This window comes from Ammospiza nelsoni, chromosome 12 (genome assembly GCF_027579445.1).
Source record: "Ammospiza nelsoni isolate bAmmNel1 chromosome 12, bAmmNel1.pri, whole genome shotgun sequence".
In the NCBI taxonomy this organism is placed as follows: domain Eukaryota; kingdom Metazoa; phylum Chordata; class Aves; order Passeriformes; family Passerellidae; genus Ammospiza; species Ammospiza nelsoni.
This window is the reverse complement of record NC_080644.1, coordinates 12,198,385-12,222,910: the sequence shown is the minus strand read 5'-3', so window position 1 is coordinate 12,222,910 and position 24,526 is coordinate 12,198,385. Positions and strand designations below refer to the sequence as shown.

At 45.5% G+C, this 24,526-nt stretch overlaps 2 protein-coding genes across 2 annotated transcripts in view; both read left to right on the top strand.

Annotated features, from left to right (window-relative positions):
* Positions 1–605: 605 nt before the first annotated feature.
* On the top strand, positions 606–11,514 carry EDEM2 (ER degradation enhancing alpha-mannosidase like protein 2). Its single transcript, XM_059481043.1, has 11 exons — positions 606–740; positions 808–918; positions 997–1,036; positions 1,988–2,093; positions 3,135–3,260; positions 4,596–4,807; positions 5,901–6,042; positions 6,309–6,433; positions 7,539–7,683; positions 8,708–8,829; positions 9,746–11,514. Exons 1-11 carry the CDS (start codon positions 622–624, stop codon positions 10,235–10,237), a joined length of 1,740 nt encoding a protein of 579 aa, XP_059337026.1. The 5' UTR covers positions 606–621; the 3' UTR covers positions 10,238–11,514.
* Positions 11,515–14,035: 2,521 nt separating this feature from the next.
* Positions 14,036–24,526, top strand: part of TRPC4AP (transient receptor potential cation channel subfamily C member 4 associated protein) — a 35,740-nt gene continuing 25,249 nt past the window's right edge. The window contains exon 1 of the mRNA XM_059481034.1: positions 14,036–14,247. Within this exon, the coding sequence (XP_059337017.1) occupies positions 14,110–14,247 (138 nt within the window). The 5' untranslated portion in view covers positions 14,036–14,109. The remainder of the gene's footprint in view (positions 14,248–24,526) is intronic.

Sequence of the window (24,526 nt, the reverse complement as noted above, 5' to 3'; positions counted from 1 at the left end):
CGAGACACCAGCTGCCTCACCCACATCCTCACACACATCCCGGCCATTTCCAGCCCAGCTCCCGGCAGGAACCGCACAGCAGCGGTGTCAGGCACCACGGCCTCTTCCCGGTGCCACCACCTCATTTCTGTGGGAGCATCACAGCGCTCGTCATCTTTACTTTGGGGTTTGACAGCACCACCTAAAGCGCTGCCCTGCCCGCTCAGCGCCCTCCTGCCATCAGCGAGTTCCAGCCTCCGGAGAGGTACCACAGGAACCTCCCGCTTCTCTGCGAGCAGTCCCGGTGATAATTCCCGCAATGAGGGCCCCTCAGCCCGGCCGAGGTGGCAGCGACACCCCAAAATCCACCGGCGCATCCCCGCTCCGTCCGCCAGCCCCGTCCCGTCCCGCACCGCCCCGGACGCGGCCCCGCAGCGCAGAGCGCTTCCGCCAGCGCGTGCGTCGAGCGCTCGCCGCTCCCATTGGCTGGAGGGGGCGGCGGGGCGGGGCACAGAGAAGCGGAGAGCCCTTCCATTGGCTGGAGTGGGAGGAGGGGTGGGGTCTGCACTGAGGCTGCAGTGAGGGCGCTGGGGAGGGAGCGGGAGGCGAGTCCCGGTGCGGGGCTCGGTGCGGGACGCGGCCATGCGGGCTCCCGGCACGGCCATGCGGCGTTTCCTCGGCCCGCTGCTGTGCCTCCTGGCGCTGCGGCTCCCGGCGAGCAGCGGCGCGGCCGCCCGCGGGCTGGACGTGGCTTCCTACCGGTGAGTACGGAGCGGGCGGTGCGGGGCCCAGGCGGGCCCGGGCTGAGCGCGCCTGCTTGTGCCGCAGAGAGCGGGTGCGGGCCATGTTCTACCACGCCTACGAGCACTACCTGGAGAGCGCCTTCCCTTACGACGAGCTGCGGCCGCTGACGTGCGACGGCCAGGACACCTGGGGCAGGTAAGGGCTGCTCCCGGGGTGGGATAGGGATGGGCCGCCCCCCTCTGCCGGGTCTCACCTCGCTTCTGTCCTCCGCAGCTTCTCCCTGACTCTGATCGATGCTCTGGACACGCTGCTGGTGAGTAGGTGCCAGCCCTGAGTGCCCGCAGCCTGCTCAAGGTCTCTGTGTGCCACCTGTACACCTGGATTTTATGTGGTTGGTGCCAAAAGTCAGTTATTCATTGACCTGAGAACTTTCCATTTCCCTTTGCATCACCCCTTGGGAAGAGTGGCAGGGCGCCCCTTTGCTGACAGCCTCTGATGTAAAGTTCTGAAATGTGTGAAAAAAGATTTTTGAAAGATGGAACTGTCAATTTTTAATAATGTGGAAAATGCCAATCACTTGTTTTTAACAGTTTAATGGTAGTAAAATGGTTATAAAAATAATAATACAATTAGAGTAATAATAATTTGGACAATTTTAATTAGGTCAATATGAGACAATTGAGACAAAGAGTTACGGATGTCTGGGTATTTTTTTCTGGGCAGTACAAGCCCCCTTAACAGAGGATTAACCCTTAAAAGCCACAGCCTGTTGCATATTCATACACCTCATACATGATGCATAAATCCCATTCAAACACAGGATTCTGGCTGGGCAGTCTCAGCTTCTTCCTCTGAATCCTAACAGTGCCTTCGATGCGGGAAGAAGTTCATTTCTTCTGATAATGGAGCAATAAATTCTCTTTCTCTGAAAGCTTCAGGTGTCCTGTGGCTGCTATTTCGCTGCAAATCCTTTCTTTAAAAAAAGTATCCTACATAGCGTAGTTTCTATTTTAACATTTTTTATAACCTAAAACTATATTTAACACACTACTTAAGAGAATTAACACAACATTGCTTTCTAGCACAACACATATAATATTCATTTTAATATTTGCGAAAAGCCAATCATAAAATAGGCATTTTTCACAGTAATATCTGTAGTTAATGATGTCACCAAATAGTAAAACCAACTAAAATCAGCCCCAAATATTGAGCTGCTCTTTGTTTTTCCATGAACTCTAAGCCTGATTCTGCTTCCCTGCAGATCTTGGGAAATGTTTCCGAGTTCCAGCGAGTTGTCAACGTGCTGCAGGAGGGGGTGGACTTTGATATCGATGTCAACGCATCTGTCTTTGAAACAAACATTCGAGGTGAGGTGGGGTATTCTGGGGGTCTGTGTTGGATTTCCTTCCTGTATAAGTCTCAGAGTTGGTCAGAGGGAATTTGGGATGCAGAGTGAGAGGACCCATAAACAGAGAGAAAAACCCCAAACAAACGTCACTTCCTTTCAGTTTTTGCGCATCCCTTTTTGCTTCCTGTCTCAAGACAAGCAGATGTGGCACTTTCAGTATTCTGCTGTGAGCTTTGGAATAAATATATTTTTCACTGCAGGAATACAGATTTTATCCTGTTGTTTTTGTATACTGTTTTAAAGTATAGATTATCAATTTCTGGGAATTTTTTTTTTCCTTCAAAATCACAAAGGCTTTTGGAGTCTTGCACCTTGAATGCCTGACTGCTTCAGTGCCATATAGCTAAATAACACAGTGTTTTTTAAAAAACAGTGGGTTTTTTATATGTATTTTAAAAAACAGTGTTTATTATAACTGTTAGTTATGCTTCTGTTGTTTGTCCTGTCAAATATTGCTGTGCCAATTTTTGCAGCAGTGTAATTTCTCTGTGGTTGTTATGTGACCATAGTGAAATACCTAATATTAGCTAATATAGCTGTATTAGCCATATAAGTAATTGCTGTATATAGCTAATAACTCACAGCTGCTGTCACATGGAAATTCTTGACTCTTCCTAGAAAAAAGAAATATGTCATAGAATCTGAGAGTGGTTTGGGTGGAAAGGACCTTAAAAGATCATGTATTCCACCCCCCTGGGGTAGGGACACCTTCCACTGTCCCAGGGTGCTCCCAGCCCTGTCCAGCCTGGCCTTGGGCACTGCCAGGGATCCAGGGGCAGCCACAGCTGCTCTGGGCACCCTGTGCCAGGCTTCAGCACCTTCACAGACAGAATTTATTCCCAATATCCCACCTAACCGTTCCCTCTGGCAGTTTAAAGCCATCACCCCTTATCCTGTCACTCCACATATTTCTACTGCCCAGCAAGAAACAAATCACTCTTCTCTTCCCTAAACTCCTTCCTCCCCACATGGTGTAATGGATTCTGCTGTGTCCTTGCAGTGGTGGGAGGGCTCCTCTCTGCTCACCTGCTCTCCAGGAAGGCTGGAGTTGAAGTGGAAGCAGGCTGGCCGTGCTCAGGACCCCTCCTGAGGATGGCTGAGGAAGCAGCTCGCAAACTGCTGCCAGGTGAGCCCCTGTGTGTGTGTGACTGTGCTGGGGAGCAGGAGCTGCCTGTGGTGGGAGATGCACTGTGGATGAGCCAGCTCAAAAACCAGTCCTGTGGTCCCTGGGCTCCAAGCTCAGTGCTCCAGGTTAATTTGTGAGGATGATGTTGTTGTACCTGTGCATGCCAAGTGCTGTGTGTGCTTAACGCATCAGTGTGCTTGTTGAGGGGAAATATATTTAATATAAATAAAGGTGTGAGACAGCAGCTTGTAAAGACAAGAGGATGCTGCCTCATGTGCTCTTTGTGGGCTGTGTGCCCTCATGGCATGGCACTGTTCCCTTGTGTGCACCCATGGGCTGATCACAGCCTCACTGTCTGCACTTTGCTGGCCAGTGTGATCAGTGACCACCTTGTGCTGTAAAAAAACGTGGGGGTGCAATCTGCTGCTCTGGCAAGGTGGAAGAGATGCCCAGGACCTTCCCAGGACTGTGTGTACTATGGTGTTGTGAGGTCCCCAGGATGAGGTGAGAGACGAGAATTTGACTATGTTATCAGAAGGCTGATATATCATATCATATCGTATCATATCTATTTTCTTATATTTTCTTATATTTTCTTATATATATTTTTATATTTTCTTATATATATTTTTATATTTTCTTATAATTTATTTTCTTATATTTTCTTATATATATTTTTATGTTTTCTATATTTTCTTATATATATTTTTATATTTTCTATATTTTCTTATATATATTTTTATATTTTCTATCTTTTCTTATGTATTTTTTTATTTTCTATATTTTCTTACGTATATTTTTTCTATGCTCTATAGTTTGTTTATTATATTTTATATTTTTTTATATTTTATATATTATATTATATACTAAAACTATATTAGAGAAAGGATACATCAGAAGGCTTTACAAGAATGAGAATGAAAGCTCCTGACTGACTCCTCAGAGTCCAACACAGCTGATGGTGATTGGTCATTAATTAAAAACAATTCACATGGAACCAATCAAAGATGCACCTGTTGGTAAATTATCTCCAGACCACATTCCCAAACAAAATCAGATAATTATTGTTTTCATTCTTTTCTGAGGCTTCTCAGCTTCCCAGGAGAAGAAATCCTGGTGAAGGGATTTTTCTGAAAATATCATGCTGGCAGTGTGTACCTTGGCATACCCTCTCTGACCCACCCAGGACCACACTCAAGTTCTCATTTTGTTCTCTGCAGTTACTCCAGCCCCCCTCCCTGCCCATGTGCAGTGGGATGTGAGGCACATGTTTGCTTCAGAGTCTGTAAAACACAACACTGAGCATTTCTGTGGCCCCAAAATCCTGTGTTCCAGCTTTCCAGACCCCAACTGGGATGCCCTATGGCACAGTGAACCTGCTGCATGGAGTAAACCCTGGGGAGACCCCAGTCACCTGTACTGCTGGAATTGGCACCTTTATAGTGGAGTTTGCCACCTTGAGCCACCTCACTGGTGACCCAGTGTTCGAGGACGTTGCCAGGAAGGCTTTGAAGGCACTGTGGAAAAATCGCTCGGATATTGGGCTGGTGAGTGAGCAAAGGACTGGGGATGTGCTGGGCTGCTTTTTCTGTAGCTTTGTGGATGCAATTCTAGGCGTGAAAAAGCACCAACAGAGAGGAGATGGAGTTGGATAAATACCCACAGTGCTCCTAACTGGGCTGAAGGCTCGTGTTTGCCATTGTTGCTGAACACCTGCAGCATCCACGTCCCTGCTTCACTGCAGCAGCCCAACATTATCCATTGTTCTGGCCCACACCAGATGTGGCTGGGACACAAATGCCAACTGCTGGGAGCTGCAGCTCGTGTGACAGCAGCTGGAGCAGATTAATGAAAGGTCTGTCTGATGCCTGGAGGGACAAAGGCCTAGGGAAGAGAACAGGAGTAAAGTGCACTGAGATATTAGCAGCCTGTACAGCTCTGGTGTTCAGGAATACCCAGAGCTGGGAGTGTTATCTCTGTTTTCACTGTCTCCTGCTCTTTTCTGTTGCTGCTTTTTTAACCTCTGTGAAGTGTTGCTGTTGCATATGTGAACTGAAAGAGATTTATTTATACCCTGTGTTTATTGCCACGGAGAAATGTTTCCCTTTGTTTGCTTTGGGATTTATTTATTTTTGATTTATACCCCAAATCCTTGATCATTGCTGGCTTTTTTCACATTTGCTAAGAAAGACATGATTGTGTATTTAATCCTCCATCAGCTGGGTTTGTTCACAGGCTGAAGAGTGCCAGCATGTATTTAAATATTAACATGGCAGCTCTTGTGCCTTTGACATTCTTGGCCTCTGTCTCTGTATCTGCACCTCTACATCCTTCTCTACTCATTTGTAAGATCAGAATTAGGACCAGACATTTCATGTTGAAATTGTGCATTTTTACAGTAGCATTATAATGTGTTGTTTTAGCCAGTGAAGCGTTGATATTGGAAGCATAAAATGTTTATTAGATATATAAAATACATTATCACCATGGAAATTGTATTTTCTACAGTTTGCATATAAGCATAACAGTTATATTGTCCTGTAATGGAAAAAATGCTGGTTGGAATGGACATTGTATGTCTGAAAGAAGGACCAGGATTTCTTGTGTCACTTTAAGTCCCCTCTCCTTTTCTCCTTCCAGGTGGGAAACCACATTGATGTGATCACTGCCAAGTGGGTGGCCCAGGATGCTGGCATTGGGGCAGGGGTGGACTCCTACTTTGAGTACCTGGTTAAAGGAGCCATCCTCCTGCAGGACAAGGAGCTGATGTCCATGTTTTTAGGTGAGTGGTTGTTGTCTGTGGGAAGGAGGAGATGAAGGATCTATTGGGGCACATTCTAGACTGTTCTGAAGGCTTTGCTGTAATTCTTTTGAACAGTCTGTGATAACAAAGTTACCAAAGTGAGCATCCTGGGAAGTCATTGAACGTGGCTCAAGTGAAAAAGGGGCTTCTCTCATTCTTAAAAATAAGCTTTTCTCTTTTTTTGTTTTTTTTTTTTTTTTTCTTTTTGTTACAGATGGCTTACCTACCCATCTGTTTCTTTACAGAATATAACAAAGCTATCAAGAATTACACCAAGTTTGATGATTGGTACCTGTGGGTTCAGATGTACAAAGGAACAGTGTCCATGCCTGTGTTCCAGTCTCTGGAAGCCTATTGGCCAGGCCTGCAGGTAAGAGCTGTCATACCAGCAGCATCTGGTGATTCTCTTCATGTGTCAGGGGCTGGTCTTCAAGAAAAGAGTTACAAATATCATCTCATCTGTGCAGGTTTAAAAGTTTGGTTTGTTCTCTGGTGAAATTTGCAATAACCTGAACCTATAGAAGGTGATGTTGAAGAAAATGTTGATTTTTTTCTATAGTCTCCCATTCAGCACGATGGGAGGGCACCTCTGTGGCAGCAAACTCCACTGACAGCGGTCCCATAGTCCAAATGGGAATGTGAGGAAAAAGAAACTCACACCTCGTTTTCTATCACCTCACAAATGTTTCATTTGTGTGAATATTTTCCCATCAAGAGCTTTGCCTTCTCATCATTCTTGTTTGGGCTGAGACTTTGTTTCCCTAACTAAAAGATTGGATGCTGTGATTGACTAAATATTTGACTGAAGAAACACAGCCTTCTTTAAAAAAACATCAGAGTCTTCATATGATTTCAGGTGTGGGAATGTGATCCACCAGAAAAGCAGCTTTTAATTCTTAGTTGTTCTTAAGGCATCATGCCCAGTATCAGTTACCCCACTCAGACCTGCTGAAATACCCATTTCAGTCACTGGGTATTTCCTTGCCTAGAGCAGTGCTATTGCATCAGTTCCTGTAGCCATATTTTCTGAAAAATCCCTTTGCCAGGATTTTTCTCCTAAGAAGCCTCAGAGGAAAAGAAAAACAATAATTATCTGCTGCTGTGGAATGCAAAAGGTGTCTCTTTGATTGGTCTCATGTGGTTGTTTCTAATTCATGGCAAATCACAGTCAGCTGGCTCAGACTCTCTGAGAGTCGTGAGCTTTTGTTATCATTCCATTCCTTCCCATGCTAGCCTTCTGATGAAATCCCTTCTTCTTTTAGTATAGTTTTAATATATCATTTTCTTTTAATATAATATATATCATAAAATAATCAATCAGCCTTCTGAAACATGGAGTCAGATCCTCATCTCTTCCCTCATCCTGGGACCCCTGTGAACACCACCACATTTGGTGACCCTGAGTGAAGAAAAATTCCACAAATTCCTGTGCTGGTTTTTCACTGCCGTGTTTCTTTGCTGTTTCCTGTCTCCAGAGTCTCATTGGGGATGTGGACAATGCCATGCGCACCTTCCTCAACTATTACACGGTCTGGAAGCAGTTTGGGGGCCTGCCTGAGTTCTACAACATTCCCCAGGGATACACAGTGGACAAGAGGGAAGGATATCCACTCAGGCCTGGTAAAAAAACTCAAAAGGGACATGAACTCTTGCTTTAGCTCTGGTTGGGAGATCAAATGTTTGCAGCACCACAGTTTCCTCCCCAGTTTTGTTCTGACTCAGTTCCTGCCAGGATTTGAGCTGGGATTTCCAGAGTTAAAGCTGCAGATTATGTTTTCCCACATTCACAAAGACAGGAAGGAAACAGGAAGCAAACCATAGTGTTACTGTTGAAAGGTGGCCTGGTAATGAATTTTGTTCACAGTGTGGGATTTGACATGTTTAAGTGTTACATTGTCTGGCATGGGGTGCTTCAGTCACATGAAATGTTAAAGGCACTGCTTATGTCCTTTAAATTTGGGAAGTGAAAGTGAGTGTGAATAGACTGTTCCAATTCTGCATCTAGGAGGGATTCTGTGTTGTCTGTGATACTGTAAGGAAATTATCTCTCTTTTTTCTCATTTTTTACAACTCTGACCAAAAATAAAAAATTAAACTGATTAGTGGGTCCATAAATGTAAATGAGAATAAAGAACTTCCTTTTGGTCTGAGTGTTCAGGTGACACCCACACTGGACAAATTACCAAAAATACTCATCAGCCCTAATTATCAAAGGTGTTAATGTATAAACACCTGTTCCTTTAGTAAGTAAACACAGATGGTACCTATGTTGTCTGCATAGAGTATTTCCACTCTATTGTTTAAAAACTCTATTTTGAGGATTGAATTTCTTGTTTGGAATCCTTTCCAGAAGCATTTTTTGTTAACTTTGACAACCGAGTATTAATCTTTTTGTCTCCTGCTTCTCTCCCACTTGCTGAATGTGGGAGGGAGCATTAGTGACATTTACCTGAGCTAGTTAGGGGGAATTTCTTTGTAGCACATCCTTAGGAAAAGGAAAATCTGTGCTTGGAGCCAGGCAAGCCAGGCTGTTCACCTGATTATGCTGAAGTATTTTTAAATTAGTTCAAGGAATAGCTCATCTTCTGTGTGTGTGTGTGTGGTTTGATAATCTTTGTGCTGGCAATGTTTGGGTGCTTTGCAGAGCTGATTGAGAGTGCGATGTATCTGTACCGTGCCACGAGAGACCCCACACTGCTGGAGCTGGGGAGAGATGCTGTGGAGTCCATAGAGAAGATCAGCAAGGTGGACTGTGGCTTTGCAACTGTGAGTGCTAAATCATCTGCCATGGCAGCTGAAGGGCTGCTAAAAATCAGCTTTCAGAAGGTGTTCTCATGAGTGATGTTTTGTCATGGATTGAAGCTATCATTTCGGGCAAAACATGACTCTTTTCCAACAAGCCCCTTGTATTTCTCTCTGAAGCTGCTCTGGTAATTGCTGGTCATGTTTCTGGTTGTAGCTTCCTCACAGGGGGCCAAATTCTATCATGGGCTGTTGTCCCAGAGCCCAAAACATGGGAAAGCACCAGAAGCTTCTCCTGCATTTCTAGTAGGTGTTGAGGCTGAGCAGGAGGACTCTTGTGCAGGCTCCTCCTGCCAGGTGTGTGATCCTGCTTTCCCAGTATGCCTGAAAATCTGGTCAAACACATGAGAAGTACAGTGAATGATTTTTATGAAGTTATTTAATAGAGGATTTCAAACATGCTATCAGGATCTATTTTACAAAAAATTCCTTAAAAATATTTGGAGTAAGTAGGTAAAAGCCTTAGGATTTTTTCTTTAGTGGGGAAATGATGGGAATCTCTTCTCTTTGCCCAGACTGAACTGAGGATGAGTTTAAATGTTAGGAAGAGATTCTTCACTCTAGGGGTGCTTAGGCCCTGGCACAAGTTGCCCAGAGCAGCTGGGGCTGCCCCTGGATCCCTGGAAGTGTCCAAGGCCAGGTTGGATGGGGCTTGGAGCAGCCTGGGATAGTGCAAGGTGTCCCTGCCATGGCAGGGGATGGAATGAGATGATTTTTAAGGTCTCTTCCAACCCAATCCATTCTGTAATAAGATACAGGGTGAGTTGGTGTCATACTGTGCTGTTTAACTGAAATGAATTCCAAGTTGGTTTTATTTTTCTCCCTAAATTCATAACTTACTGAATTCAATGTAACTGTAACCCACTCTGTTCTCTTGTAGATCAAAGACTTGAGGGACCACAGGCTGGATAACCGCATGGAATCCTTCTTCTTGGCTGAAACAATCAAATACCTGTACCTGCTCTTTGACCCTGACAACTTCATCCACAATGATGGCTCAGACTTTGATGTGGTGGTCACACCCTATGGGGAGTGTGTCCTGAATGCTGGAGGGTACATCTTCAACACTGAGGCTCATCCCATCGACCCTGCTGCCCTGCACTGCTGCAGGAAGCGCAGAGAGGAGCAGTGGGAGGTGGAGGACTTGATGAGGGAATTCTACTCACGGAAGAAAACCAAGAAATTCACTTTAAAAAGAGCTCCTGACCATGGTGAAGGGGAAAATGCTAAAGACTCCCAAGATGCCTCTTCAGAGAAAGCTGGAGAGAAGAGAAACTCTAAGAAAAGCTCATACTCCCTCCTGAGCTGCCCCAGTCAATCCTTTAACTCCAAGCTTGCAGTACTGGGACAGGTCTTCCTAGATAACACCTGATCCTCTTTGCATAACCAGTTTAAATTACTGAACTCGTTTCAGATTCTGGGAATATATTTTTATTGTTTCATAATGGAAAGTGTGGTACCTCACAATGTGAATTCTATTATGAAGTGAAACAACTTCCCTTTAAATTCTGCTACTGCTCCTTTCTAAGCCATTGACTCAGATACCAGCTGTTAATGCTGTTGAGCTGCTGATCTCAAAGCAGTTGGTTGCCTGAATATCAAACAGGTGTCCAGGAAAAGAAATGTCTCCATGTTAAATGTACCATTTTCTTGCATTTTGTGAGTTTTAGAGGCTTACAGAAAGATAGTAGCTTATTTTGTTCTATAAAAATGAGCCTGAGTTTCTTGTCATAAGGGGAAGAGGAAGAATTGCTGTAGCTTCACCACAGTTCTCTGTGTGCTCCATCTTTTATTTCTGGCCACTTTATAAACACGTAGTTCATGTTGAAAAATTGCTGCCCAGTGGAGAAAAACTATTTATTTAGAGTTGAAGGCTCAGTTTTGTTGGGCATTAAGGATGGTGTGGGGGGAGAGGAGCACTTGGAACATGGGAAAGTGCTCAGTCCCTCTGTTTCAGATCAGTGTGGGTCAGCACCTCCTGCCTGAAAACCGCTTTAGTGAATGTCCAGGTAATGTCTGGACAAAAAACTGAGCTGGAGGGTGGACTAGGAAATGTTTGGTTGGTTCCACAGTGTAGCTAGCTTATCTCTTATTTCCCCATTTCCTTCCTCTTTCTAACTTCCCTTTGGTCCCCCCCTTTGGTATTTCACTGTACCTCAGTGCAGCCACCCAGGGTTGCCCCAGCTGAGCTGAACACGAGCCATGCACAAGGCTTGGGTGCAAGGGAGCTGAGCCCAGGCTGAAATTGCAGCTGAGCAGATGTTCATGAACCTCTCAGGGTTCAGCTGATTCACACATCCAAACCTTTAAATACATTATTGGTGTCTTTGCAACAGCTGTGTGCAGTGACCAGGAAAGGAGGAATTAGTGTGGCCAAGGAACAACCAAAAGCAGGGCAAAAAAGTGTTGGAGTTTCTTCAACCCTGCTGCAAAGTGAGGAGGCTGGAGCAAGCTACAATTATTTGACTGGGCTAGAGGTACAGGAGAAGTAAATCCCTGTGAGCAGGGAAATACTTAAATACAGCTGGACCAGTGCCCACTCTGTGCTGCTGTGTGGTTGCCTTGAGAAAGTAATTTTTTTTGTTGTTTTGACCCATACTAATGCTGTAAAGTTAAATAAAATTTGCATTTTACCCTTTGGGGTAGAAATCCTGTTGCAGTTGTGAATGAGCTATGGTAAGAGACACTTGCAGTGCTGGACAGGTATATTGAAAGGACTGGTAAGCTACAGAGCTTTTGGTTGTGTCCTTCTTTCTCATGGCTGCTGGGACAGTGCAGGAATTCTGCATTGACACAGCCCTTGTAGCCCTTCTGAGACAGGAGCACCCAAAACCAGGCATTGTTAGACAATGATGAAGCTCTTGTTGTGGCTGCTTGTTGTCACCATAGGTTATCTTTTCATTTTCCAGCTGTTCACATCTCAAATGCTCTTCATTGTTTAATCTGCAGAAAACAAACCCCAGGCCTTCTCCCACAGCTTTTCTCAGTGCTGGGTCAGGTCCTGAAACCCAGCATTGTCCTGGCTGTGAGGTGGAGGAAAATAATGGGACAGGGGGTGGATTTCCAACTCATTAGATCCCTCCTGACCAGGGCATTTTGGTACCCTCATGCAGGAACTTCCAGCAGCAGAACCAAAGAGCTGTAGGCTGGGATATGAGGTTGTTCCTCAGCATGGTTGGAGCTGGGAGAACTCATCTGTGCATAGCTACTATGGGTAATTAGGTGGATCTTGATTAGATTCCCAGATTGTCTGAGTAGGAAGGCACCCAGACAGATGATGGAGTGCAACTCCAAGTCAATGGCCCAGACAGGAACTGAAACTTTGGTATTATGACCAACTGAGCTAATCTCAGATTAGTGCTGTGGCCTGGGTGACTCAGAACAAAAGAACAGCCTCACCTGTTCCTTGTTCCAGTGTTATTCCATCTCACAAAGCCTTTATTTTAACAAAAACCAACTGTGATCAGAGTCCTTGGTGATCTTTTCCTCAAACAGAAAACAGAGTGGCTGGGCCTCACTGAGGGAAATACAGGCATTGGGATGGAAATGGGGTAGGAGGCAGAGCTGGGGGTGTCAGAGGTAAAAATCGATAAAGCCAATTTAATAATGTATAAAAATAATAAAAAAATATTGTAAAAATTAATAAAAAAGATATTTTATTTTGTGATCGAAAATATGATCCACGATAGCCACAGTCAGAGACAGCATCAAGCTTGGGTGAACCTCAGACCTCCCTCTGTTCACAAATGCCATCTCCAGGGCTATTTTACACAGATTTTTCTGCCTGAGGCAGAGGTGCCCCTATTCTTTTCTCACTCTGCATATGCATGAAGTCTCTTTTCTCTGTGCGGGGCTGGACAATGCTGTTTCTGGGAGTGTTGATGTCGAGTTAGGGGAATCAGATGTGTGTTCCTGACCACTCTGGTTATCTTGGTCGAAGATACTTATTGTGAAAAACACCAATCACTTGTTTTTAAATTTTTAAAAGTTTAATAGTAATAAAATGCTTATAAAAATAGTAATACAGTTAGAGTAATAATAATTTGGAGACTTTGATTTAGGACAATATGAGACAATAGAGACAAAGAGTTAAGGACGTCCTGGTACCTTTTTCTGGGCAGCACGAGCCCGAAAAACGACCCACGTTAACAGAGGATTAACCCTTAAAAACAACAGCCTGTTGTATATTCATACACCTCACACATGATGCATAAATTTCATTCAAACGCAGGATTCTGTCTGGTCAGTGTCAGCTTCTTCCTCTGAATCCTGACAGCGCCTATGAGGCAGGGAGAAGTTCATTTCTTCTGATAAGAGGGCGATAAATTCTTTTTCTGTGAAAGATTCAGGTGTCCTGTGGCTGCTATCTCACTGCAAATCCTTTCTTTAAAAAAAGTATCCTACATAGCATAGTTTCTATTTTAACATTTTTTTATAATCCAAAACTATATTTAACACACTACTTAAGAGAATTAATACAGCATTACTTTCTAACACAACACATATAATATTCATTTTGATATTTGCGAAAAGCCAATCATAACATAGGCATTTTTCACAGTAATATCTGTAGTTAATGATGTCACCAAATAGTAAAACCAACTAAAATCAGCCCCAAATATTGAGCTGCTCTTTGTTTTTCCATGAACTCTTAAGCCTGATTCTGTTTCCCTGCAGATCTTGGGAAATGTTTCCGAGTTCCAGCGAGTTGTCAACGTGCTGCAGGAGGGGGTGGACTTCGATATTGCTGTCAACGCATCTGTCTTTGAAACAAACATTCGAGGTGAGGTGGGGTATTCTGGGGGTCTGTGTTGGGTAAAATACGCATTTTTCACACTTATCAGGTGTTCATCGCTGTTGGGTGTTCCCTGGATAGCCCCGGGAAAGGCCCATCTCCGCACCGGCCGCCTCCTTTCGCTTGCTAATGAGGCTTTATTTCCTTGCTGCCATCTGGAATTTCACAATTTCGATGTGGCAATCTGCTGAGTGTCAGTGCTTTCGATTTTTGTTACACATATAATTTTATTAACAACTTTATTTCACATATCTTTCCTAGAAGCATGAATTATCTCACACCGCACATAACACGGGGGAGCAGCAGCGCGGCCAGGCCGCGGCTCCCATCGCTCCCTCCCACACGGCGGGCGCCCCTTCCGGCCGCCATGTTGGCGCGTCCCGCGGCTGCGCGCTCGGCGGAGCGGCCCGAGAGGAGGGCTCGCTGTTTGTGTCCCCAGCGCGGAGGCCATGGCGGCCGTGGCGGGGGCCGGCACGGGGCCCGGCTCCGGTACCGGCACCGGCGGCACCCGCGCCCCCACCACCAACATCTTAGCACAGCTGCGGCACGGGCAGCTGAGCGGCCGCGGGCTGACCCGCGGGGCGCAGGTAACGTGGGAGCTGGGCCGGCCGGGCGGAGCGGGGAGGCCGCGGGGCCTGCGGGGGCCGTGGGGTTTGGGGCCGGGGTTCAGCGCCTCCTGCACGGCCGGGGAGAGCCCGGCTGGCCCGGCGGGGCCTGCTCGGGTAAAACGGCCGCTCCCAGGCCGGGCTCGGCGCTGCGGAGCTCCCCGGGTTTTACCCCGGTGCCTTCGGGCTCCGAGCGCCGCCTCACCGGGCTCAGCCAGCTCGGGCAGCCCCGAGGAGCAGCGCAGGATTTTGCCCGGCCGTTCTCCGCCGCTTCGCTCGGTGCGGCCTTCCCTGCAAAGAAAGGAAACTGTGCCTGGGACTGTAACAATGCAGCATCGAAATTTAAACGTATTTCCTGCACAAAGGCAGCCTCGTGGTTTTAGGGCTTAGGAGACATTTTAGCTCTCTAACGCAGGTGGTTTTATGAGAAACTGCTTGAAGTCTGTTTCTTATTTGTCATCTTTCCCAGTTGATGATGCTGGGAAATACCAAGGAGTGAAATCAGTTCCTTACCCCGGGCCTGTGCCTGTCGTGTGCTGATACTTTTTTAGGAAAAACTGCTCAAGGATAGTGGACTATTAATTTCTTTTTATGGAGAATAATTGGCATTTTTCTTGCACGTTAAATGCAAAATGGTGCAAAGACTTGGAAAATGAAGCATGAGGTACAGAACTTGCGTTCAGGTTCTGATTTATTGAGCTGAAGTATCTTAAGAGAGGTCAGATGGAATAAAAAATGGCTTTTCTTTAATTTACTAGTGCAGACAACAGCATTTTTCTTGATAAACAAGGATTCTGAGCGATTATTAAGAGAAGATTTTTTTATGCCTTTTCAGGACTACCTAAAAACAGAGGCCAGACAAAATTAGGGAATAAAAAGCAGTTATATTTATTGAAGGGCCTTCAGGTACATACAGGGCAGACAAAGCCCCCCAGATCCACCCAAAAATGGACCACAGGTTATGTGTTTTCACACATTTATAAGTTTGGTCCATGTACATATTGGGGGTTAATCTTCCAATTTCAGCTCCAGATAATGAAGTCATTGACCCCAGGTTTGCTCCCCCAGCTCCCTTTTGTTTCCATCTCTGGGCCCTGAGGCAGTGAGGTGTCCTTGATTGCCAGGCCTGGAGAGGAATTGTTGTGTCTGCCCAAACTGGGAAAGCAGCAGCTCACACTGAGTGTGGGGTTTGGAGTTCTACACTAAAGAACTGCAGGGTTACAAATATATGGAAAATAGAAAAGCTCAAATCTTAAAGGCACCATATTCATCATGAATGTCCATGCCTCATTCTCTAGCAGAGAGGTAAAAGAGCAGGTATTTTTTACAGCTATTTTGTCCTTATTTTGCTGCTTCCTCTGCTACTAGTTTGGTTAATCCTTAAGAAGAGCCACTAATTAGCATCAGTACAAACCTGTATTGACTCTTCTCCTTGGGATTGATTTAGGATTGGACAGACTTTGTCTCACTGCATTCCCTGTCCACCTCTGCACTCTTTCTTTCATGCACCTCCTCAGCCACTGCCCTTTCAGTCAGGTAAACCTGGACCAACCTTATGCACCTCTGTTGTCTGTAGGATGGTGCTTCCACCTCTGGGCTTTGGTTTGCTTGAAAAACGCAGTGATACTCTTTTCATTTTTAAGCTTTTATAACAATCAAGGAAATCTCTCCTGGTTTCATCCTCCTTATAATGCCCAAAATTTACGTGGGTTTTTGTTCCTGGGGTTTGGTTTGATTTTGCTGGAAAAATTTTGGCATCCTTGTGCTGCCCAGAGAGTTAAACCTTGGACACATAGACCTCCCACAACTCCATAAATGCCATAGGAGGGTATTTTAACCCATTTTGTGTGAGAGCATGGAGTGACAGGACAAGGGGGAATGGTTTCAAATTGACAGAGGGCAGGGTTGGATGGCACATTGGGAAGAAATTCTGCCTTGTGAGGGTGGGCAGGCCCTGGCACGGGGTGCCCAGAGCAGCTGTGGCTGCCCCTGGATCCCTGGCAGTGCCCAAGGCCAGGCTGGACAGGGCTGGGAGCACCTGGGACAGTGGGAGGTGTCCCTGCCATGGCAGGGGTGGCACTGAATGGGCTTTAAGGTCCTTCCCAATCCAAACCATTCTGAGATTCACTTAAACTCAAGCAGGGGGAATAAGTCCCTGAATGATTTTGAACTTTATGAATTCTGTGTCTCTTTACTTTTACCTCAAATCAGTTCTTTGTTCGTAGACAATCTAAATATAAAACACTTTGATGTAACTTTTAGAGAAGCAGTTTTGGCTGCTTTCATTTTTTTTTAAGTTCTGTTTTTTATCACAACATTCCCAGTTTTCCTGCAGTTGGCTCCTCAGTGGCAGTGTGGGAGCCCTTGCTTACATTTCTGAGCTGATTTATTCCTGCAGAGCCTCAGAGCAGGTCAGGTTGCTGTGTTGGGGTGTAGAGCAAGTCATGAGTGTCCTTGAAGCACTTCCTAGCTGTGTTTTGGAAGGAAGTTTTGTGTCATGTGCTGCCTGCACTGCACTGCTGGTGTCCTGTAGGGAGGGGAAACCCATGTCAAGATGTGAATTCAGGGAGATTTTGAGCACAATTCTGTGCTGGGGTGCCTGCCATGGGCAGCAGTGGCATTTAGCCCTGAACAAAGCTTTGTGTGCTATTCTTAGGTGATCTCAAGATCCATTTTTGTATGGGGAAAGCAGGGGCTTAGCTGTGAGCTGGGAAGGATCACTGCATCTAAAAGTTCACACTCTGATCTTACAGGGACATAAAAGCATTTTTGACAGCAGCAGCCCCCTGAATATCTGGCAGTTTTGAGGTCAGCTGAGGCTCTGAAATCTGGATCCCTGAGTGTTCCTGCTGTGCTCACCCACCCAGAACCCTTGGCTTCCTTGCCAGTTGCTGTCTTGCTTTATTATTAATAATAAATTATTCAGAGAAGGGCAGCAGAGCTGGGGAGTCAAATGAGGAGTGGCTGAGGGAGCTGGGAAAGGAGCTCAGCCTGGAGGAAAGGAGGCTCAGAGGGAAATTCTGGCTCTGCACAACTCCTGGCAGGAGGGGACAGCCAGGTGAGGCTTGGGGACAGACAGGAGGAGAGGGAACGGCCTCAGGATGAGCCAGGGGAGGTTCAGCTTGGACAAGAGGAGGAGTTTCCCCATGGAAAGGATGGATCAGGCAGGTTGGACAGCAGGAGGAGTGTCCCCATGGAAAGGATGGATCAGGCATTGTCGGGGGCTGCCAGGGAGATGGTGGAATCCCCATCTCTGGAGATCCCAAGGAACAATGGGGCTGGTTGATAGGGTGGGGATAAATCACAGGTTGGACTCTTGGTCCTGGAGGTCTTTTCCAATCTAAATGATTCTGTGATAAGAAGTTGATTAGCTAAGGCAGATTTCAGTAGGTACTGCCATTATTTGTTCTGTATCCATTTTATCCATATTGCTGGCATCAGCTGCTGCCCTGCACACAAGCCTCAGTGTTGGTATCACTTTGCATAACCTTGGATCAGGATTTGCCCTGCCCTGAGCACAGTGCAAGGGCTTTGCAGGTGCTGGGAACCAGTGGCAGAAGAATTTTCCAGAAGTGACACATTTCTAACAAGGAGGAATATTGGTTGTGAGGGGCCTGGTGTGTTGTCCTCCTTGGGGCACAGCTGTGCCATGGACCACAGGCTCTGGGACAAGTTTGTGCTGTTCCTTGAAAGCAAGAACACTCTGGCTCAGCTGATCCAGTTCAAATCTGCTTAGCAAGAAGGTGCAGACTTCATCTGCTGCAAGCTGTGAACAGCATGGATGTGGCATGAAACCAGAGGGTATTTGGGTACAGCTCTGGGAATCCCTGTGGACAGAGCAGTGTGGTAATGGACTGACCAGGGATTTGCTGGCAAACCAATGTGCTCCTGCTGCAGTCCCAAGAGCTGGGTGTCTGCACTGCTCTCACCCTCATAGGATTACCAGGACTTAGCTGAAACAAGCAGAATGGAAAAAAGGATCCATTTTTCCAGCTGTATTTCATGCTTTGCTATCCCTAGGAGCAGACACTTCCTTTAGCAGCATAGTCCCTATCCACTGTAAAAAAGCTCTGTGGAAGGAAAACATTTTCTCCCTCAGACATCCAGATTTCAGGTTATCAGCAGGAGTAGCTTCCTAACCCTGAGAAAAGATTTTGGTTTTGAGTCAGTTTTTTGTCTCCTACTTACAAGAGCACCAACAAAACAACATTCACGTGAATATAATCCACTTGAGGAGCTCTGATTGTGTGGGTGTTAGCAGGCTTAGGCTCTTCAGGGGAGGACAGTGAGGGAGTGTTGGAAAGCCTGGACGTGCTTTTGTTATGTAACAACACCAGAGCTCTGTCATGCACTAGAAATGCTCAAAAAAGTGCCTGTGTTGGATTTAAGCTGTGTTGGTGTCTGATTTTTTTGTGTGGCTGAAGATGAGTGAGAAGAAATATGTAGCTGTGATACTCTTTTTCTTAGATAGCCCTACAGATTTTGTTTTCTTTCAAAATGAAATAAAGAAGAAACTTAGGAAGTTCTAAGGAAAAAGGAAAAGTAGTAACTAAGAAGTTAATCTAAGGAAAGGTTAAGACTAAGTTTTTCTAAGGAAAAGTAGTAACTAAGAAGTTAATATAATTTTGGTATAATTATGCATATTAATTGATTTATTTTTCTCTGAGAGTAAGGTCAGCAAAGCAAATATTGGTAGTTCTGTTCTGATCCGGTACATCCTGTAGTGGGTTTGGAGAGCTGCTGGTATTAAAGGTCTGTGTTGGAATTGGAGATTCAGGAGACCTGTTCTTGGTAGATCAGCTCTTCTCCCAGTTCTGGTGAGCAGAGCTGTGGTCTGGGAGCTGTGGGAATGGTTAGGCCTGGCTGGAAGCTCTGGCATGGTTTATCCCAGGACAATGAGTCCCTGGATTCGTGCCTGGCTTTTGGCTTGGCAGGAGAAAGGATGGGGGCCCATGCAGGGCTGGGGAGGATGGAGAAACAGGGAATCCAGCTGAGGGAATCCTGATCTGCACTTGTAAAATCAAGGAGCTGGAGAGAGGCTGGACATAAGTGCTGTTACATGGACTTCTCCCAGCAGAGTTTCCTTTCAGGATTAATGTTTGTGTTTGATCAGAGCTCAGCTGTGAGTGACCACGGTGTGCTCTGCCCTGGAGCTGCAGGGCTCAGCTTCTCCCTTGGAACACTTTCCAGAATTGCTCCATGGGCCAGCAGCTGTGTTCCTGCAGAGCTGTTGTGTTCAAACCAACACTTGCAGGGTCATTTGTCTTGGTTACAGGCTTTTGTGGGAAAAGTTGTGTGAGGGAGGAGACAGCTCAGCCAGGCTGATGGAGGGGTGTTAGCACCTGGAAAGGAAAATGGAGTGCAGGGCTGGAGTGGTGAGGCACTCCCCAAAATCCTGAATAGTCATTCTCCTGGCAGTCTGTCAGAGATGACTTCCTAAGTTATTACTGTTCAGAGGAAAATTAAACATTTAATTGCACAAATTTTAGTTTCCTGTTTTTTTTTTTTAAGGTACAGCTTTAAAGGCTTGAAGGAAAGGATTTGCAAAGGCTTCAATTTTATTGGGAATACAGAGAGACCATGTGCTTGCATCTCTTTGTTGAGATCCATAATCTTGTGCCTGTTTGCTTTTAAACTTTCAAGACATTTGAATAGATACTTCAGAAGTGATCATGGAAAATCCTGAGAATGGAAATTCTGCTTTTTTAAAAAGCACTTCCAGTGTTAATTTGTGGTTGCAATGAGAAATGGAATTAAAAAACCTTGTAAGTGATGTGTCATAGCTGTGAATTCTGTCACAGCAGGATCCCTTCAGTGCTGTGAAGGATGCCTGGACACCTGGTTTGCTTTCTGAAAGATGACAGCAAACACTCAGCAAGACAGTGGAATGTTTGAAGGGTAAAATGTAAAATAGAGACACAATTTTATCAGGAGACTGTTTGCCCTGCCCTGGAGAGCAAAGGGAGGATTAGCTCCTGGGATTTCTGCTGCTCTCACCACTGCTGGTGGTCAGCAGTTTGGGGAAGACACTGAGAGGTGTCACTGAGCACAGCTCAGCTTAGGAAAATCAGAGGTTTGCTTTGTAGGGCAAGGAGAATTGTCACAGTGTGGGAACAGAAGGATTTGGGAGCAACTTTATCTCCAAGAGATCTCAGGGCAGTAAGAAATGTTTTGGCAATGCTGAGCTCTTGCCAGGGCATGGACACAGAGCAGGGGGGAAGAGCTGTTCCTGTGCCTGGAGGATGGGCAAAGTGGAGGGGACAAGTAAAAAGGAGACAGACTGATCAAGGGGTGGATTTAGGCAAATATTAATTTATAATTTCATGAAGATGCAGGTATTATTCATAATATTTTTTATGCCATCAGGGGAGGTTTAGGCTCGATATTAGGAAAACGGTTTTCCCCCAGAGTGTGCCCAGGCTCTCCAGGGAATGGGCACAGCCTCAAGGCTGCCAGAGCTCCAGGAGTATTTGGACATCACTGCCGGGGATGCCCAGGGTGGGGCTGTTGGGGTGTCTGTGCAGGGTGAGAATCTGGTCTTGACAGTCCTTGTTGTGTCCCTTCCAAGATGGGACATTCTGTGCTTCTTATAATTTTTTGAAAGATTTAAAAGACAGTAGGGTTAGAAAGAAATTTAAACTAAATACTGAGAGGTGTGTGCAGTGTCTTTTTTCAGTCCTTTGTATACTGTCAAGGAAAATTATGCACAGAAGTTACTTAAACTGTGTAGTTGGAAAGTGTTCCCATGGTAGTTATCAGTCTTTGGAGTAATCTCCTGGGAAATCCTGAGCTGCAGTTCCTTAGGAGTCTTTAAAGAGAAAACCACTCAGTCTGTTCTACCTTGCAGGCATGGCTGGGCTGGTGACACATTTTGTATCTCTGAATTTAAATCCTGTCCAAGGTCTGTGATTGCCCTTCCATTAAATGGCTTTGTGGCATGGCTGGAGCAGGGGGACATGGAGGTCCTGGTGAGGTGGGGATCACCTGCCTGGGGAGCAGCATTCAGGACACCACAGGTGTAAAAGCAGGATTGTACAGACACCTTTGGACTGGGACACAGCTTGGGAGCTCTGGGTGAGCTGCTGTGTGCTCAGGGATCAGAACAGAACCACTCTGGAGAGCCCCAGTGGCTGTCCTTGGGTTTCTCTGTCTGTGAGCCAGAGCTGGGATGTGTTGCAGCAATCTGGGCAGTGATCTGTGCAGCCCTGGTGTTTGTACCAGTTTGGTTTGCTGTGCCTGGCTCTTACAGAGGTTTGTGCTGCTGCTCTGTTTTCCAGAAGGGATCCTTATTCCCTAACATAATGTAATGCATGACAATTCCAAACCCAGCTGCCAGCACTTGGGGAGATTCTGGTTTTCATGGATACCTCTTCCAGCTGGGCTGCTGCAGCCTCTACTTCTTGCTAGATTTTACCTAACTTCTCACTTTTTGTTGCAAGATTTCAGGTATTTTATCCAGAGCTTTTCAGTGAATGAAGAAAATCAGTGTTGGATTGCACTTTTTGTGCTTGAATGAGACCAGAAAATTCCACAGAGGAAAGGAGTCCTAAAAGATCCAGTGCTGATTTTGATGACTATTCAGTAAAATATCCCCAAAAAGAAAACCATTTTTGCTTATAAATGAAAAGCATTGACTAGCTGCTGTTATGGAAAACAGGAGATGCAGTTTTTGACCAAAATGGCTGTGAAGAAAGACAGCTCCACAAAGTCTGATTGAATTTTAATCCCTTCCCAGAATTCAAAAATCTTTGCATTGGCAAATACCACCCGGCCACAATGGAAATATCCAGAGCCAGGGTAGCCTCAAATACAGAGCAGAGCTTGCAGTGAAACCGAAGACGTGTTAAATCAAGAGCAAGAAAACCTTTTTTTAATTTTTTTTCTTTTGAAAGCAGATAAAAGATGATGAGAGCAAGGAAACATTTGCTTCACTCTTTGAGAATTTCAGTTCTGAAAGTTTCCTGTGGCTGCCTCTCAGAGCCTGGGGCAGGGAGAGGAAGCCCTGCTAGTACAGAAATGGGAGTGGAGATGGCTCAGATGGATCCTGCCCCAAACCAAGAAGCATACATGTGATTAACAGTGTGGTGTTAAACCCAGCACAAGGTTTTAATGTTAATTAAAGGCTTTTGGCCTTCCCTGAGAGCATTTAAGTGCTGAATTCTTCTCTGTGCTGCTGGAACCTGTGATGGCAGCCTGTGCACATCATCCCTGCCTCTGGTATCTTCCACATCAGCTGGAGCTGGAGAGTTGGACTCTTTCCCTTGCATTTTCTGTGTTCTGTGCACTCTGCCCAGCAATTAATCCCATTCCTCCCACTGCCTGTGGGTTTGTCCTCCTCCCACACCTGGGATGGGGCTGTGGCAGAGCTCCTTTGGCTCACTCTGTGCTTGGTTTGGAATGGAATCTGTGACTTCCAAGGAGCTGACCCAGAGGATGAGAAGTGATTTTGGCTTTCTGGTTTGATCCTCTGCTCTTTCTCCTGCTCAGAAGGAAACTGTGTCATTCTCCAGCAGTGCTGGTTGATTCCTCTGATTCAGAAAGCAGGGAAAAGTTAAAAACTGGAGAGAATTTTATGTCCCAAGTGTGCTCATGGTGCTTCAATCACTCCTTGTAGCAAGAAAACCTGGTACTTCAAGACCCTTGGAGTTCTTATTTATTTGAAATTCTTATTTACCTAAAAATTGAGGCATTTCATCAGGAAAAGAATCCTGAATACTTGGGAATCTTACAAAGAGGGTGAGGACCCACATCAGCCTCATTGCCAGGCTGAGTTCTCAGCTTCAATCAGTTCTCTGATCTTCTTGTAAATCCAGGGAGAAAAGGGTTAAATTCTGCCAGGAGTTGGAGTATATTTGCATATAATTGCCTAATCAGGAATTGAATGGCCCTTTGGAATTGTGCACTGAGCTGTGTCTGAGAACCATGTCTTGGCTGAAAGAATAAGTGAGATTTAAGCAGCTGGGAGGGAAATGTCACTGAACCCCAGAAAGGTGCAGAACAGAGCGGCTCAGGGTTTTAGCCTGGGAGTGAGGGCCAGCCCACAAATGTGCCAGGGAGGCTCAGGCTGGATACCAGGGAAAGGCTCTTCCCCAGAGGGTGCTGGCACTGCCCAGGCTCCCCAGGGAATGGGCACGGCCCCGAGGCTGCCAGAGCTCCAGGAGCTGCCAGGGATGCCCAGGGTGGGGCTGTTGGGGTGTCTGTGCAGGGCTGGGGCTGCCATGGCTGATCCTGGGGGTCCCTCCCAGCTCAGGACATTCTGTTTTCCAAGGTTTGCCTTGAGGTGCTGACCAGAGGATTGGAGTTTTCTTTATTTTTTTTTTAGTTGTTTTTATTTGGAGAGCACATAAATCATTAGTAAATCCAAGCAAAAATCCTGCTGGAATTGTTTTCTGCTCTACCTTCTCCCTGTATAAGTCCCTGTATTGGGATTGGTGTAGGCACCTCTGAAGTACCAGAGAGGAAAGGAGTTAAAGTTTGATCAGCATTGACTGCATGGTGGATTTTAATTGAATGTCCTCAGCTCCTCCTTGACAGATCTGGCATTAACCTGGAAGTATTCAGACTTCAAAGCATCTTTTGTGGATTTTAAGCAGAATATTTTAGTCTTGTGCTGCTACTTTTTTTTTTTTAGGTGTTAAACACGGTGATGAATATTAAATTTTTTTTTTTTTTTACTTTAGGGAAGAAGGGGGAACATTGAAGAAAGTTTGGACAGCTGTAGTAGTAAATGCCAAGTGTTCTTTTCTGTGGTTGCAGCCTGTTTTCAGGATAATGCCAGCATTGTTGTTCTGCTGATTTAGTTGGTGATCTCCTTTTACAACCAGGCCAAGACTACAGAGGGAATTTTCTCTCTTTGATATGTTCCTGCTTGTAAACCTTTGTGGTTTAGGTCATTGCTGTGACCAATGACTGCAGGGATTTGGCTGAGGAAATTCTCCTTTCTAGCTGAATGCATCAAGTAATGAAGCCTTCCCATCCTCAGCACTCTCCACCTCAGAGCAGTGTAATTTGAGATGGTCTCAGGGCACCCATTTCCTCCTTCACTGACCTGTCAGCTGGAGCTCTGCTAATGGAATTGTTTAGAGACTAATGTGCTGCCATTTTAAAATACACAATCAATATAAAAATACAGAATGAGATTATGTACTCTAAATGACATCTGCTTTAAGCTCTGTGCTGCTTGAGATACTTTACATCTGTAAAATTCTGCAGCTACCTGTGCTGGATAAATTGCTGCATGGAGGAAAGAGGTGCTGGATTG

Excerpts from the sequence above, each read along its gene's own strand:
- EDEM2 (XM_059481043.1), top strand. The coding sequence starts at position 622 with ATGCGGGCTCCCGGCACGGCCATGCGGCGTTTCCTCGGCCCGCTGCTG. Across the intron at positions 4,808-5,900 it reads ATCGCTCGGATATTGGGCTG|GTGGGAAACCACATTGATGT; the intron begins GTGAGTGAGCAA and ends TTCTCCTTCCAG. Across the intron at positions 8,830-9,745 it reads TGGACTGTGGCTTTGCAACT|ATCAAAGACTTGAGGGACCA; the intron begins GTGAGTGCTAAA and ends GTTCTCTTGTAG.